The sequence below is a fragment of the Leucopleurus acutus genome (genome assembly GCF_964270905.1).
Source record: "Leucopleurus acutus genome assembly, chromosome: 1".
Taxonomy (NCBI): Eukaryota; Metazoa; Chordata; class Mammalia; order Artiodactyla; family Delphinidae; genus Leucopleurus; species Leucopleurus acutus.
In genome coordinates, this window is record NC_139142.1 from 24805104 (window position 1) to 24820799 (window position 15696).

The following is a 15696-nucleotide window of genomic DNA, read 5'->3' on the forward strand; positions in this document are numbered from 1 at the left end:
TAAGTCTCACAATCACTCTATGATATATACATAAAGCAGGTAACAAGATCAGCATTTTAAGTTTGATAAAAATTGGGGGCCAAAGAAGTTAAGTGTCTTGACCATGATAACACAGCTTACCAGTGAAGCTATAGCTTGAATTTATATCTTCAGACTCCCAGATCATGCTTGGTACATCATACAATACAATCAATAACCCTGCATTTACCAAAATACTTTTTGTCTTTTGGCTTATATCCTGTGGCAGGCAGAATTCTAAGATTTCTCCCATGATCCTCTCCCCACACCCAGCTCTGTGTACATGCCCTGGGGCTGTGAATATGATGAGATATCAGTCCCCTGATTGTGTTATGTTTATAAGGCAAAGTTGATTTTAAAATAAGGAGATTATCTGGGTGAGCCTGACCTAATCTATGAGTCCTATAAAAGCAAAGACTTTTCCCTGGTTGATAGCAGAGGAGAAAGTCAGAGAGATGTGCTCCATCTGGCCTGGAAGAAAGCCAACAGCCATGATGTGAACTAACCACAGGGGTCATGTGGGAAGGACCTGAGAGTGGCGTGTAGGAGGTGAGGGTGATCCTCACCGATAGCCCACAACTAAACAGGGACCTCAGTCCTACAACTGCAACAACTAGAATGAGCCTGGAAATGGATTTTTCGCCAGAGCCTCAGCCTGATGAGAATTCAGTCCAGTCAACATTTGATTTCAGCTTTATGATACCCTCAGCAGAGAGCCCATTCATGCTGTGCCAGCCTTCTGACCTACAGAAATGTGAGTTCATAAACGGGTGTTGTTTCAAGCCACTAAGTTTGTGATAATTTGTTATACAGCAATAGTAAACAAATACATCAAATATTCCCTTACTCTTCTTAAAAAAAACAAAAACACGTTTTCTGAAACCACTTCTATGGGCCTAGGAACCCAAGATGTGTTCTGAACCACAGCAAGTGTAGAGTAAACATTGCTGATGCAGAATGAGGCTAAGTAGGCCCTTCTAACAGTATGGTAGTAAGAACTGGACCAGGAATTTTAAAAATTTTATTTTTTTAAGTGTCATACAGTAAAACTGACTTTTTGGGTGTACAGGTCTATGAATTTTAGCACATGTATAGTTGCATGTAACCACCATCACAGTCAGGATACAGAACAATTCCATAACCCCCCAAAATTGCCTTGTAGAGGGTCACATCTTTCCCATACTCCTCATCCCTGGCAACCACTGATCTGTTCTCTGTCACTATAGTTTTATCTTTTCAAGAATGTCATAAATAAAATCACATAACATGTAATCTTTTAAGAATGGCTTATTTCATTCATCATAATGCCTTTGAGATTCATTTAAGTTGTTGTACGTATCAGTAGTCCCTAAAATGGCATATTTTTAAACCTCTTTATGCAGAAGTTTAAAAACTAGAGAAAAATACCAACAATCAAAGGATGTTGACACTAGAAGGGATGTGTGATATTACCTGAGCCTATGCTGTCCTTTAAAAGATGAGGAATCTGAAATCCAGTGAGGGTTGAGGACTTCCCAAAATTGTATGGCCACAAGTGAATGGTGAGAGAGATTCAATCTCCCTTGCAGTCACATAACCCATCAAAATCTATAAAGTGTGGTAAATGTTAAGACTGGGGGAAGTTCAACAGAGAAATTAAAACCTTTACAGACAAGCAAAAGTTAAGAGAATTCAGCACCACCAAACCAGCTTTACAACAAATGCTAAAGGAACTTTTCTAGGCAGGAAACACAAGAGAAGGAAAAGCACTACAATAACAAACCCAAAACAATTAAAAAATGGTAATAGGAACATACATATCGATAACTACCTTAAATGTAAATGGATTAAATGCTCCAACTAAAAGACATAGACTGGTGGAATGGATACAAAGACAAGACCCATATATATGCTGTCTACAAGAGACCCTCTTCGGACCTAGAGACACATACAGACTGAAAGTGAGGGGATAGAAAAAGATATTCTATGCAAATGGAAATCAAAAGAGAGCTGGAGTAGCAATTGTCATATCAGACAAAATAGACTTTAAAATAAAGACTATGACAAGAGACAAAGAAGGACACTACATAATGATCAAGGGATCAATCCAAGAAGAAGATATAACAATTGTAAATATTTATGCACCCAACATAGGAGCACCTCAATATATAAGGCAAATGTTAACAGCCATAAAAGGGAAAATTGACAGTAACACAATTATAGTTGGGGACTTTAACACCCCACTTTCACCCATGGACAGATCATCCAAAATGAAAATAAATAAGGAAACACAAGCTTTAAATGATACATTAAACAAGACGGACTTAATTGATATTTATAGGACATTCCATCCAAAAACAACAAAATACACTTTCTTCTCAAGTGCTCATGGATCATTCTCCAGGATAGATCATATCTTGGACCACAAATCAAGCCTTGGTAAATTTAAGAAAATTGAAATCGTATCAAGTATCTTTTCTGACAACAACGCTATGACACTAGATATCAATTACAGGAAAAAAACCTGTAAAAAATACAAACACACGAAGGCTAAACAATACACTACTTAATAACCAAGAGATCACTGAAGAAATAACAGAGGAAATCAAAAAATACCTAGAAACAAATGACAATGAAAACATGACAACCCAAAACCTATGGGATGCAGCAAAAGCAGTTCTAAGAGGGAAGTTTATAGCAATACAATCCTACCTCAAGACACAAGAAACATCTCAAATAAACAACCTAACCTTACACCTAAAGCAATTAGAGAAAGAAGAACAAAAAATCCCCAAAGTGAGCAGAAGGAAAGAAATCATAAAAATCAGATCAGAAATAAATGAAAAAGAAATGAGGGAAACAATAGCAAAGATCAATAAAACTAAAAGCTGGTTCTCTGAGAAGATAAACAAAACTGATAAACCACTAGCCAGCCTCATCAAGATAAAAAGGGAGAAGACTCAAATCAATAGAATTAGAAATGAAAAAGAAGTAACAACTGACACTGCAGAAATACTAAGGATCATGAGAGATTACTACAAGCAACTCTATGCCAATAAAATGGACAACCTGCAAAAATGGACAACTTCTTAGAAAAGCAAAACCTTCTGAGACTGAACCAGGAAGAAATAGAAAATATAAGCAGACCAATCACAAGCACTGCAATTGAGACTGTGATTAAAAATCTTCCAATAAACAAAAGCCCACGACCAGATGGCTTCACAGGCAAATTCAATCAAACATTTAGAGAAGAGCTAACACCTATCCTTCTCAAACTCCTCCAAAATATAGCAGAGGGAGGAACACTCCCAAACTCATTCTATGAGGCCACCATCACCCTGATACCAAAACCAGACAAAGATGTCACAAGAAAAGAAAACTACAGGCCAATATCATTGATGAACATAGATGCAAAAGTCCTCAAACAAAATACTAGCAAACAGAATCCCACAGCACATTAAAGGGATCATACACCATGATCAAGTGGGGTTTATCCCAGGAATGCAAGGATTCTTCAATATACGCAAATCAATCAACGTGATACACCATATTAACAAACTGAAGGAGAAAAACCATATGATCATCTCAATAAATGCAGAAAAAGCTTTCGACAAAATTCAACACCCATTTATGATAAAAACCCTCCAGAAAGTTGGCATAGAGGGAACTTACCTCAACATAATAAAAGCCATATATGACAAAACCACAGCCAACATCGTTCTCAATAGTGAAAAACTGAAACCATTTCCATTAAGATCAGAACAAGACAAGGTTGTCCACTCTCACCACTATTATTCAACATAATTTTGGAAGTTTTAGCCACAACAATCAGAGAAGAAAAAGAAATAAAAGGAATCCAAATCAGAAAAGAAGAAATAAAGCTCTCACTGTTTGCGGATGACATGATACTATACATAGGGAATCCTAAAGATGCTACCAGAAAACAACTAGAGTTAATTAACGAATTTGGTAAAGTAGCAGGACACAAAATTAATGCACAGAAATCTCTTGCATTCCTATACACTAATGATGAAAATTCTGAAAGAGAAATTAAGGAAATACTCCCATTTACCATTGGAACAAAAAGAATAAAATACCTAGGAATAAACCTACCTGAGGAGACAAAAGACCTTTATGCAGAAAACTATAAGACACTGATGAAAGAAATTAAAGATGATACGAACAGATGGAGAGATATACCGTGTTCTTGGATTGGAAGAATCAACATTGTGTAAATGACTATACTACCCAAAGCAATCGACAGATTCAGTGCAATCCCTATCAAAATACCAGTGGCATTTTTCACAGAACTAGAACAAAATATTCCACAATTTGTGGAATATTGGAAACACAAAAGACCCTGAATAGCCAAAGCAATCTTGAGAAAGAAAAACATAGCTGGAGGAATCAGGCTCTCAGATTTCAGACTATACTACAAAGCTACAGTAATCAAGATAGTATGGTACTGGCACAAAAACAGAAATATAGATCAATGGAACAGGATAGAAAGCCCAGAGATAAACCCACACACATATGGTCACCTTATTTTTGATAAATGAGGCAAAAATATACAATGGAGAAAAGACAGTCTCTTCAATAAGTGGTGCTGGGAAAACTGGAAAGCTACATGTAAAACAATGAAATTAGAACACTCCCTAACACCATACACAAAAATAAACTCAAAATGGATTAAAGACCTAAATGTAAGGCCAGACACTATCAAACTCTTAGAGGAAAACATAGGCAGAACACTCTATGACATAAATCACAGCAAGATCCTTTTTGACCCACCTCTTAGAGAAATGGAAATAAAAACAAAGATAAACAAATGGGACCTAATGAAACTTCAAAGCTTTTGCACAGCAAAGAAAACCATAAACAAGACGAAAAGACAACCCTCAGAATGGAAGAAAATATTTGCAAATGAAGCAACTGACAAAGGATTAATCTCCTAAATATACAAGCATCTCATGCAGCTCCATATCAAAAAAACAAACAACCCAATCCAAAAATGGGCAGAAGACCTAAATAGACATTTCTCCAAAGAAGATATACAGATTGCCAACAAACACATGAAAGAATGCTCAACATCACTAATCATTAGAGAAATGCAAATCCAAACTATGATGAGGTATCACCTCACACCAGTCAGAATGACCATCATCAAAAAATCTACAAACAATAAATGCTAGAGAGGGTGTGGCGAAAAGAGAACCCTCTTGCACTGTTGGTGGGTATGTAAATTGATACAGCCACTATGGAAAACAGCATGGAGTTACTTAAAAAACTAAAAATAGAACTACCATACAACCCAGCAATCCCACTACTAGGCATATACACTGAGAGAACCATAATTCAAAACGAGTCATGTACCACAATGTTCATTGCAGCACTATTTACAATAGCCAGGACATGGCAGCAACCTAAGTGTCCATTGACAGATGGATGGATAAAGAAGATGTGGGACATATATACAATGGAATATTACTCAGCCATAAAAAGAAACGAAATTGAGTTATTTGTAGTGAGGTGGATGGACCTAGAGTCTGTCACACAGAGTGAAGTAAGTCAGAAAGAGAAAAACAAATATTGTATGCTAACACATATGTATGGAATTGAAAAAAAAATGGTTCTGAATAACCTAGGGGCAGGACAGGAATAAAGACGCAGATGTAGAGAATGGACTTGAGGACATGGGGAGGGGGAAGGGTAAGCTGGGACGAAGTTAGAGAGTGGCATGGACTTATAAATACTACCAAATGTAAAATAGATAGCTAGTGGGAAGCAGTCGCATAGCACAGGGAGATCACCTCGGTGCTTTGTGACCACCTCGAGGGGTGGGAGAGGGAGGGTGGGAGGGAGATGCAAGAGGGAGGAGATATGGGGATATATGTATATGTATAGCTGATTCACTTTGTTATAAAGCAGAAACTAACACACTGTTATAAAGCAATTATACTCCAATAAAGATATTAAAAAAAAAGACTGGGGGAAGAACAATTATTATGGGAGCACAGAAAATAACCTTTTTGTTGTAAATGATAATAAGCTCAAACTAGTTTAAAGCAACAAAATAATTTATTGGCTCACTTGGTTAAAAAAATTCAAGGTGGTGTGGTCTTTAGGCACTGCTGGATCCAGGAACTCCCATGATGTTGTTCAGAGGTCTCAACCTCTATCAATCTCTTACTCTCCTTCTCTTTACTCTCTGGTCTCTCCTTTTTACATGGTGGCTTCTTTCTTCCCTGTCACAGGCTCTTGCTTTATGCCAGGAAAGATAGATACTGGTAAATCACACCTACAACCTTATAGCTTCTGATCCAAAAGAAAGGCCTATGCTTTCTCTCCTAATTCCATTGATCAAACCTCTAGCAATTCTCTCTCAGTCTCCTTACTGGTTCCTCCCATGTCCCCAACTTCTAAACTCCAGAAGTCCGTCCTTGGACTACTTCTCTTCTGTACCCACACTCGCTCCATTGGTAATCTCATCTGGTATCATGAATGTAAGTACTATCTGTCTCCAACCTAGATCATTTCCCCCATACTTCAAACTTGTATACAAACTGCCTACTTGACACATTTACTTGGCTGTCTAACAAGGCATTTCAAATGTAACATGTTGAAAACCAAATTCCTGATCTTCCTCCCCCCCACCCCAAACATGACCCTCTTGCAGTTGTCCCATCTCAGTAAATGGCAACTCTATCCTGGTTGGAATCATCCTTGATTACTCTCTTTCACATCAATTCCATCATCAAAATGTGTTGCTTATACCTTCAAAATAGATCCAGATTCCAACTTCTTACCATATCCACTACTAACTCCCTGCCTAAGCCATCAGCATCTCTCCCCAAATTATCTCAAAAGCTATGCATTGGTCTCCCCATTTCCTTCCTTGCTTCTTGGAATCCATTTTTAACATAGTAGTCATAATGATCATCTTAGAAACATACGTCAGATCAAGTTTTTCCTCTGTTCAGAACCTCCGATGTAATCTCTATATCCTGCAAAGGAGTGATCTCCAAGATATATTGACAAGTGGAAAAAAGCAAAATGAACAAAAGTGTGTATGGTATCTGCTACTTGTCTAAGAAAGAAAAAGAAGTATAAAAAAATATATATGGGGACTTCCCTGGTGGTGCAGTGGTTAAGAATCCGCCTGCCAATTCATGGGACATGGGTTCAAGCCCTGGTCTGGGAAGATCCCATATGCGTGGAGCAACTAAGCCCATGCCCAACTACTGAGCCTGCGCTCTAGAGCCCGCAAGCCATAACTATGGAGCCCGCGTGCCACAACTACTGAAGACTGTGCACCGAGAGTCTGTGCTCTGCAACAAGAGAAGCCACCACAATGAGAAGCACGCTCAGCACAACTAAGACTGGCCACCTTTCGCCGCAACTAGAGAAACCCGCACGCAGCAACGAAGACCCAACGCAGCCAAAAAATAAATTAATTAAATAAATAAATTTATTTAAAAATATATATATACTTATTTGTGTATACTTTTAAGTGGAAGGATAAACTATAAAAAATATTTTTAAACGTTATCTACAGGGTGAGGAAAGGAAAAAGAAGGAAGAGACAGGGAATAATCTAGACTTCCCTAAATGTACTACCTGCTTGGTAAATTTTGGGTTTGAAACCATATAAGTGTTTCACAAAACTATTTTTTTTTAAAAAAGCAGCTCCCAAAAATCCAAAGCAAAATGAAATATTCAGACCTAACTGGGTATCAAGCTAGTGGCATAATGACACACGGAGGAATTATTCCAAGTCACTTTAAAACAATGCAACTTGACTGTACATGCCTAGAGAGATATACCCTGAGGACAGAAAAGACTTGAAAAAAAATTCAGAAACTATTATCATTAGGCATATGTTTAGTAATCATATTAGAAATGTTATTCTGAAACCATTATATATATAGTAGGATAAGGCAAATGAGTAATTATGTTAACACCATTAGGTACTGAGATTTTCAGAAGAGATACACATATAAAATCAAAGTAAAATCTGTATAATCCTAAACTTGGATTGGAATATTAGTATAAATGCATGATGCATTTTCTCAAAAACTATGTGTATATGTGAATTTTTTAGCTCTGTCCACTGAAAAGGCTTACAAACAATAATTGTCCAGTAACGATGAGCATTTGTAGCATCCAGATTGTTTTCTTTAAATATCACTTTCCACTTAAAGAAAACCTTCTTGGATAAAGGACTGATTCAAGGTCTGGGGCAGAAAAAGTACTAAATTAGCCGTGAACATCTTGTCACACCAGAAATCAAGTGATCTTGGATGTGGGGTGCTTCTGCTGCTGCTCAAACTAGTGTGTGTGGTTTGGAAAAATTCAAAGAACTGTACACTGAGTGCATGCACCTTTCTGTATGTGTGCTATACTGCTATTAAAAGTTCGTTTCGGGCTTCCCTGGTGGAGCCGTGGTTGAGAGTCCGCCTGCTGATGCAGGGGACCCGGGTTCATGCCCCGGTCCGGGAAGATCCCACATGCCGCGGAGCGGCTGGGCCCGTGAGCCACGGCTGCTGAGCCTGCGCGTCCGGAGCCTGTGCTCCGCAACGGGAGAGGCCACAAGAGTGACAGGCCAGCGTACCGCAAAAAAAAAAAAAAAAAAAAAGTTCGTTTCTACATCATGGAAGATTTCAAACGTATACAAGAGTAGAGAGAATAATATAATAAATATCCATTTCCCCATTATCTAGCCTCAACAGTGATCAAAACTCATAGCTATTCTTGTTTCATCTACCGTATATTCCACCCACCTCCCTCTCCCCAATATTTGAAGCAGATTTCATGTATCCTATCACTTCATCAAAGACTGTGTTTAATCCATAATCTATGTAAAAGACAATCTATCTAAAACACTTACGTATATAAAAACATACATACATAATACACATAAGGAGTGTTCTAAAGGTAACTTACTAAGGATCACACAATACCTCCCCCCCGGAGAGTGTTTTGGAGGTGGAGTGTGGAGAAAGAAAGCATGTAAAAATTTTTGAGTGTGAATGTTTTCACAGCGTCCAATAATTCTGCATTCGCCAGTCTCACGATTTCCCACTCTTTTATTTAACGTTGCCGCCCCTGGAAGGCTTTCGTACTTGGGACCCCAACATGGAAAATGTGATTAAGTGTAGAATAAAATAAAGAGACTTAAAAAGCATCTCAACTTCGTTAGTATTTTGCCTAGAGAACGCTCTATCGTGTCACAGTGGAAGAGATGCATTTGCTTTTTCTTAACTGAAGCGCTTATCCCGTGATAACTCCAGTTAGAAGAGAACCGAATTGTAGTCTTGTTCCAAGAACTACAAATCCCAGAAGGCCATTCGGCAAGGGCGCCTGCGCACCGCGCGCTCCTTCCTTTCCCCACCTCTCTACCGGGAAAGACCCGCCCCGCGGTGCTGTCGCTCGCGCTGGAAGAAGCGGAAGAAGATGGCGCTCACCAGGTGAGTTGTTGATTTGGGTCCTCGATACGGAAGGGTCTGGGAGTACCCACCTTTTTCATTTCTCTTCCCACATTCTCCGGGCAGTAACCCGGCCCGGGTCACAGAGCGACAGAGGCCGAGGCCACGGCTAGGCCCTCTCTCCGGCCGCCGGGGCGACTAGGCCTAGCCGAAGCTGGGGTCTTTCCTGAGCGGCTTCCCGGGTTGAGTTCGCCCCCTCACTAGGACCGAAAGCCGCGGCGTGGGGAATAGTTCTCTGGCTTAAGATGCCGAGGAGTCGCATGTGTTTTCGCTTAAGCATCTTGGGGGTGTGGAGAGAGCTCCCTCGGGTCCGCGGCTCGGGTGGGCGCGATGGGAGTGTGGAGGGCAGTGGCTTATTTGTCTTGGCAGAGTGAAGCGGGTGGGAGGCGACCGCCTGGCTTACTGCCGTTCGCCTGCCGAAGTCTCTCTCCTGTCTCTGTCCCTAAACAAGGATTCCCGGGAAAAAAAAGGTGGGAGCGCGGCACTGAACGGAGATTTAAAATCAGCCATAGTACTGGCCGCTGTCTACTAATTCGCGCCGCTGCTCCGCACTTTAACTTTGGGCCTTAGAATTTCTTCCCGTAGATGGAACCACTTCGGATTTTTGCTGTCCCGGTTGCCTTGGCAACCGCAAGTAAAGTGGTCCCCGCCTTTAAGAGAAAGATGCTTAAGGGGGAGATTCCAAGGAGTTACGTAACTCCTATTAGTTGTCGACCTTGCTGCCCCATCTAAATAGAAAAACTTTCCATGCGAACGAACGCAACAGGAAAAGTTGAGTGTCACAGAGGGTAAAGAAAGTAATCACGTTAGTACATACGCTTGAGTTCCCTAAACACCCTTCATTCTCCTCACATACGTTTTTCCTGGCTGATGACAGTTATGAATCCTAAACATATTTGAATCAGAAAATTCTTTTGAGAATTACTTTTGGATGCCTTGCTCTATCCTAGGGCTTGTGTGTATACAGAAGGAAATCTGACAGTCTTTGGCTGCAGGGAAGATGGGGTACAAGGCATACAGATATGAAACAAAGAACCACACAGAATGCTTATTGTGTAGTACTAACCTTAAGTGCAAAAAGAATTAGATGGAATGAGCTGAATGAAATGGAGCGTGTTCTTTAGTAAATGTTGCAGGCAGCAAACATTTGATTGAGTGCTCTCCAGATGGGAGAAGTGTGACAAAGACTAGTCGAGTTATGAGGAAAGGCTTTGTGGAAAAGATGGAATTGGAAAAGGACACAAAGGAAAAATATCAGAGATATTGTGGGTATTGTGTGCTTAAAAGTGCAGTGGCAGGGACTTCCCTGATGGTCCAGTGGTTAACACTCAGCGCTTCCAATGCAGGGGACGCGGGTTCAATCCCTGGTTGGGGGAACTGTGTGGCGTGGCCAAAAAATTATTATTATTTTTCCTTAAAATTGCAGGGGCAGAGTGCAGTCTTTAAATAGCTTGACTTACATAGCTTTCAGATTTTGTTGAGTTTTAGCTAATTTGGTTTCTAGAGATGGTCTCAAGTTTCCAGGTGAACTGTTATCTCTGAAATCTACCAGGGATTCTTAACAGCAGGGACTGGACATGCTGATGTGTTACAGTCCTGGTGTTACTAACTAAAGATTTAAAGTCATACTGATTTAACTTTCTAAACTCGTGTGTTTAAGGTTATGTATCTAATAATATCACTTGCATTTAATACGCTTTCTTTAGTAAAGGGGAAAGGATAGACTAAGATGTCTGCACAGTGGCACTACTGATGTTTTGGACTGGATAATTCATTCTTGTTTGGGACTGTCCTGCGCATATTAAGATGTTTAGCAGCATCTTTGGCCTCTACCCACTAGATGCCAGTGGAACCTCCAAACCCCTTTCTACCCCCTACCTCCCAAGTTCTAACAATCAAGATGTCTCCAGACATTGTCAAATGTCTATATTGTAGATATTTTGCTCCCAGTTGAGAAACACTGAGGTAGACTTTCTGCTGGCTTATGCAGCCCACCCCCACCATAGGAGTGTACCTCATGGGAATATCATCCTTTACAGGGAACAACAAAATTAAGACCCTCTGGAAGGCTAGGGTGTGTTCTAATCATAATCCAGGCCAGATTTCGTGTTTACTGGTTTGTCCAAACTCTGCCTTTTGATCATTTTACTGACTGGTTCTTCCAACAGAAGGTAAAGACAAGAGAAATGAAACATAAGTAAATATTTTGGCTTCTTTATTACTGTCTTTTTATCCCTCCTATGTATTGGGTATACATGGTTTACTGAAAACAACTGTGGTATAAGCCCAAAACGTTTGACTCCATTCATCCAGTTAGTAAATCGCATGTGTTGAAAGTCTACCATGTGTCAGGCTAGGGTTGGTTTTACAGTATTGAATCAGTCAGGCAAACCTCTTATCCTCACGGAACTTATATTCTAGGGAAGACAGACTGCAGGAGTAAACAAATCAGTAATGTAAGTTCAGGTAGTAAGTACTAAGAATAAAATACAAATAAAGGGATAGAGAGTGACTCAAAGTGTGGGGTGGAATGCTATTTTGGACAAGGTGGTCATGTGACAGCTGTTGGGAGGTATAATTGAGCAGGGCCAATGAATACTAAGAAGCAAGCACTAAAAAATCTGGGGAAGAGTTTTCTTAATAAGTAAATAGACTACTTTATGGCAGTGGGACAGCAAATGTAAAGATCCCGAGATGGCTTGTTTAAAGGAACAAGTAACATAAAAATGAGTGCAAAGGGAAGAGTGAATATATTTCTTTTGCCAACATTGAAGTAGGCCCTGCTGTGAGCTAGCTAGACAATGCGTAGAGAGTTAGGAATAAAAGAAACAAAAGGCGTGATTCCTGCCCTCAAGTTGCCTACAGTCTAATGAGAGAAAGAAAGGTAAATAAATAGATGATAGCAGTAAATAAGGTAGATATTGTAATAATGATACATAGAGGGTCTTGTGAGAGCATGGGTGGTTAGTTTGGGCAACTGACCCAAACTGGGGGAATTGGGGAACAGCTCCAAATAATCAAATATTTATGGAACACATATTGAATGGTATTTAGACACCATGCCAAATGGGTACTGTCATGGGTACTGTCATTTAATACTTATTACAGCTCTGTGAGATAGGTAATCTTATGGTCTGTCATTACAGATGAGAAAACTGAGGTTCAGAGAGGTAAACAACTAATCCAGGTTAGTGAGTGGCATAGGTAGGATTTGAACTCTTGAGTCCTTAGCCATCACATTACCTGACCCGCCAGACTGGATTAGAGCCCTCTGACATACGCTGTCATAACACTCTGTACTTCTTCTTATCACTTAGTAAGTGGATTACTGTGGATTTGTGTGATTTTGATTGTCTCTCTCCCCTGCAAGACTCAGCTGTCTTTTTCTGTTCATCATCTCATTGCCTACCTAACACTGGGGTGCCTGCACCCCAGCAACCACTAAATATTTTTGAATAAATAAGCTCTACTGCTTATTCACATATTCTTTTTTATTTTTTTTTGCGGTACGTGGGCCTCTCACTGTTGTGGCCTCTCCCGTTGTGGAGCACAGGCTCCGGACGCGCATGCTCAGCGGCCATGGCTCACGGGCCCAGCTGCTTCGCGGCATGTGGGATCTTCCCGGACGGGGGCACGAACCCATGTCCCCTGCATTGGCAGGCGGACTCTCAACCACTGCGCCACCAGGGAAGCCCTATTCACATATTCTTACTAGTCAAGAATCACAAAGGAACCTTAACTTTTCCATTAAATGTATTATTCATATACTGGAATCCTTTTGTGGTACTTTGGGATATCTCTATAATAACATTTATCATACTTAAAAGTTAAGAATGGTTTAGTAGAAAGGCTGCTTTGATTCAAGAGTACCAAATTACATCTTTAGAATTTCTGCTTTGGATCTTTGACCTCTTAAATTTTAAATTCCATTCTAAACTAGATACCTTGGGAAAACACACTTAAATGTGCAACTCGTGTTTTCTTTTTTTATCCACCTCTTTGCTACATTCAGTGCTAATTATTTTTTTGTATTGATGCTAAAATAGTTAAAAGTAGGAAGCATAAGAGTAAAATAGTTAAAAATAAGGAGTAAAAGACTAGTAAAGACACTAAGAAAACCATATACTAAAAAGTTGACCCCTTGGTAATTGAGAAAATTTACTTATTGTAAGAAAATAAAGGTGGAAGCATAAAAACTCAATGGTTTATTATGTGAAATATCTGTTAATTTTTTATTCTGGGCACCAGTTGCCTGCATCCTGGTCAGATGTTTTTACTGTATGTCTGTTAGTACTTATTTCTTTCCAGGCATAATAAAATGACTGATAATCCTGCCATAAATCATTGGAAAGTTTGTTCTTTTGCTCAAAGGAAAAAGTATTACAGGAAAATAGTGTCTGATGGCCAAATTGCAATAATCAAATATAAGAGTTTTTAAAATTCTGACTTTTATTATCTTTGCTTATAGCTTTTTACCTGCACCTACTCAGCTATCTCAGGACCAGCTTGAGGCTGAAGAAAAAGCAAGATCGCAGAGATCACGACAGACCTCACTGGTCTCCTCCCGAAGAGAACCTCCCCCATACGGGTACCGGAAAGGCTGGATACCTCGGTTATTAGAGGTAAATAATTGTGCTGAAAATTATTATAGCACCTTTGTAAAATAAGTTTAAACCCTAGAACTTCTGCATATGAATGTCAGTATGATAGAAATTCTGGTTGTGAGCTCTCAAGACATGTACTTCCCTCAGAAGATTGAGCTTTTTCTTCTTGCTTATTCTCACTGCTTTATGATCACTGAAAAAGTGTACAATTTATGTCTATTCTTATGTCAAACTGTTACTTATGTACAGAAGAAACTAACAAACCGTTTATGTTTGGGGGGGGATTATAGTATATGGAAAATAATGGGAAAGTAAGAGGAAAAAGATGAAAAATGGTTTCACGTTCAGGTGCCTTTCCCTTCCTCTCCCCTTCATGCACAATGCTGCATCACCCTGAAGAAACAACTTTCCTCCAGGGAAAACTCCAGCAGCATTTCCTTTTCTGATTTCTTCCTGTTGGTATAGTGGATAGAACACTGACAAGGAGGTTTTTTTTAATTAATTGTTTTGCATTATAGCTGTGTTCCTTACTCTTTTTTTTTTTTTTTTTTTTTTTTTGCGGTACGTGGGCCTCTCACTGCTGTGGCCTCTCCCGTTGCGGAGCACAGGCTCCGAACGCGCAGGGTCAGCGGCCATGGCTCACGGGCCCAGCCGCTCCGCGGGATGTGGGATCTTCCCGGACCGGGGCACGAACCCGCGTCCCCTGCACGGCAGGTGGACTCTCAACCACTGCGCCACCAGGGAAGCCCTGTTCCTTACTCTTTGTGTGACCCTGGACAGGTCCTAAGCTCTCTTCATCTGTTTTCTTATCTTCAACTTGAGAATGTTAATATATCCTAACATACAGATTAGATAAATTTGGGGGAAGGTATAAGAGACAGAATTTGTTGGTTGATTCAGAGGCAGTGAGGGAGAAGGAGGAATCTGAAATGATCTTTTTATATCTCTAGCTTGTTCCCAAAGAACAAACTTTTTTGGCAGCACCTATTCACAGGATCTTGTGCGTCAGTTCAGTGCGTATTCCTTTCCCTAATTCCAGGGCATACTGCCCATGCTTGATCACCTTTTTTTTAATCTAGGGAGAAACGCAGACATTTGAGACTTTCCTCCTCCGAGCTGCTTCCTGTTCTCCATCTCCCTGTATTCATTCTGACACCTGCAAATTTTCCTCCTCCAATTCCCAAGGGATATACCTGCCCTATTGAAAACCTCTGTGCCTATTCATGTTTGTACCCAGTTATTTTCATTTTATCACTTTGTCGTGTTCTGTCTTTATATGGTTATAATTTTACTTTACAAATGGGAAGAGCCAAGTGTCCTTAGCTTTTTTTCATATGCCTGCAAGTGGTGATCATAGTGAACTAAGTATTCAGTGGATTGAAATATGTTGCTTAGCACCTATAAAAAGGCAACTGTATTCTCAGCCTCTCTCATGTTTGTCATTACCCCCTGCCCTACCAAACTCTTTGTACAGCCTAGAAGAACACTCAACTAAAGAGATCATGTCTTCTCCTAACATATTCCCTGGTGATTTTTTTGTTTCTCTGGTTGATTTTTGTTCAGCAGTCCTCTGGTCCTTATTAATTCTAGTGTGTGAAAGCCAGTCTTAC

The 15696-nt window shown here is 39.9% G+C and overlaps 1 protein-coding gene across 1 annotated transcript in view; it reads left to right on the forward strand.

The window, feature by feature from the left end:
- Positions 1–9427: 9427 nt before the first annotated feature.
- Positions 9428–15696, forward strand: part of SNW1 (SNW domain containing 1) — a 35811-nt gene continuing 29542 nt past the window's right edge. Inside the window, exons 1-2 of the mRNA XM_082854216.1 lie at positions 9428–9464; positions 13951–14104. Of these exons, the coding sequence (XP_082710342.1) occupies positions 9451–9464; positions 13951–14104 (168 nt within the window). The 5' untranslated portion in view covers positions 9428–9450. The remainder of the gene's footprint in view (positions 9465–13950; positions 14105–15696) is intronic.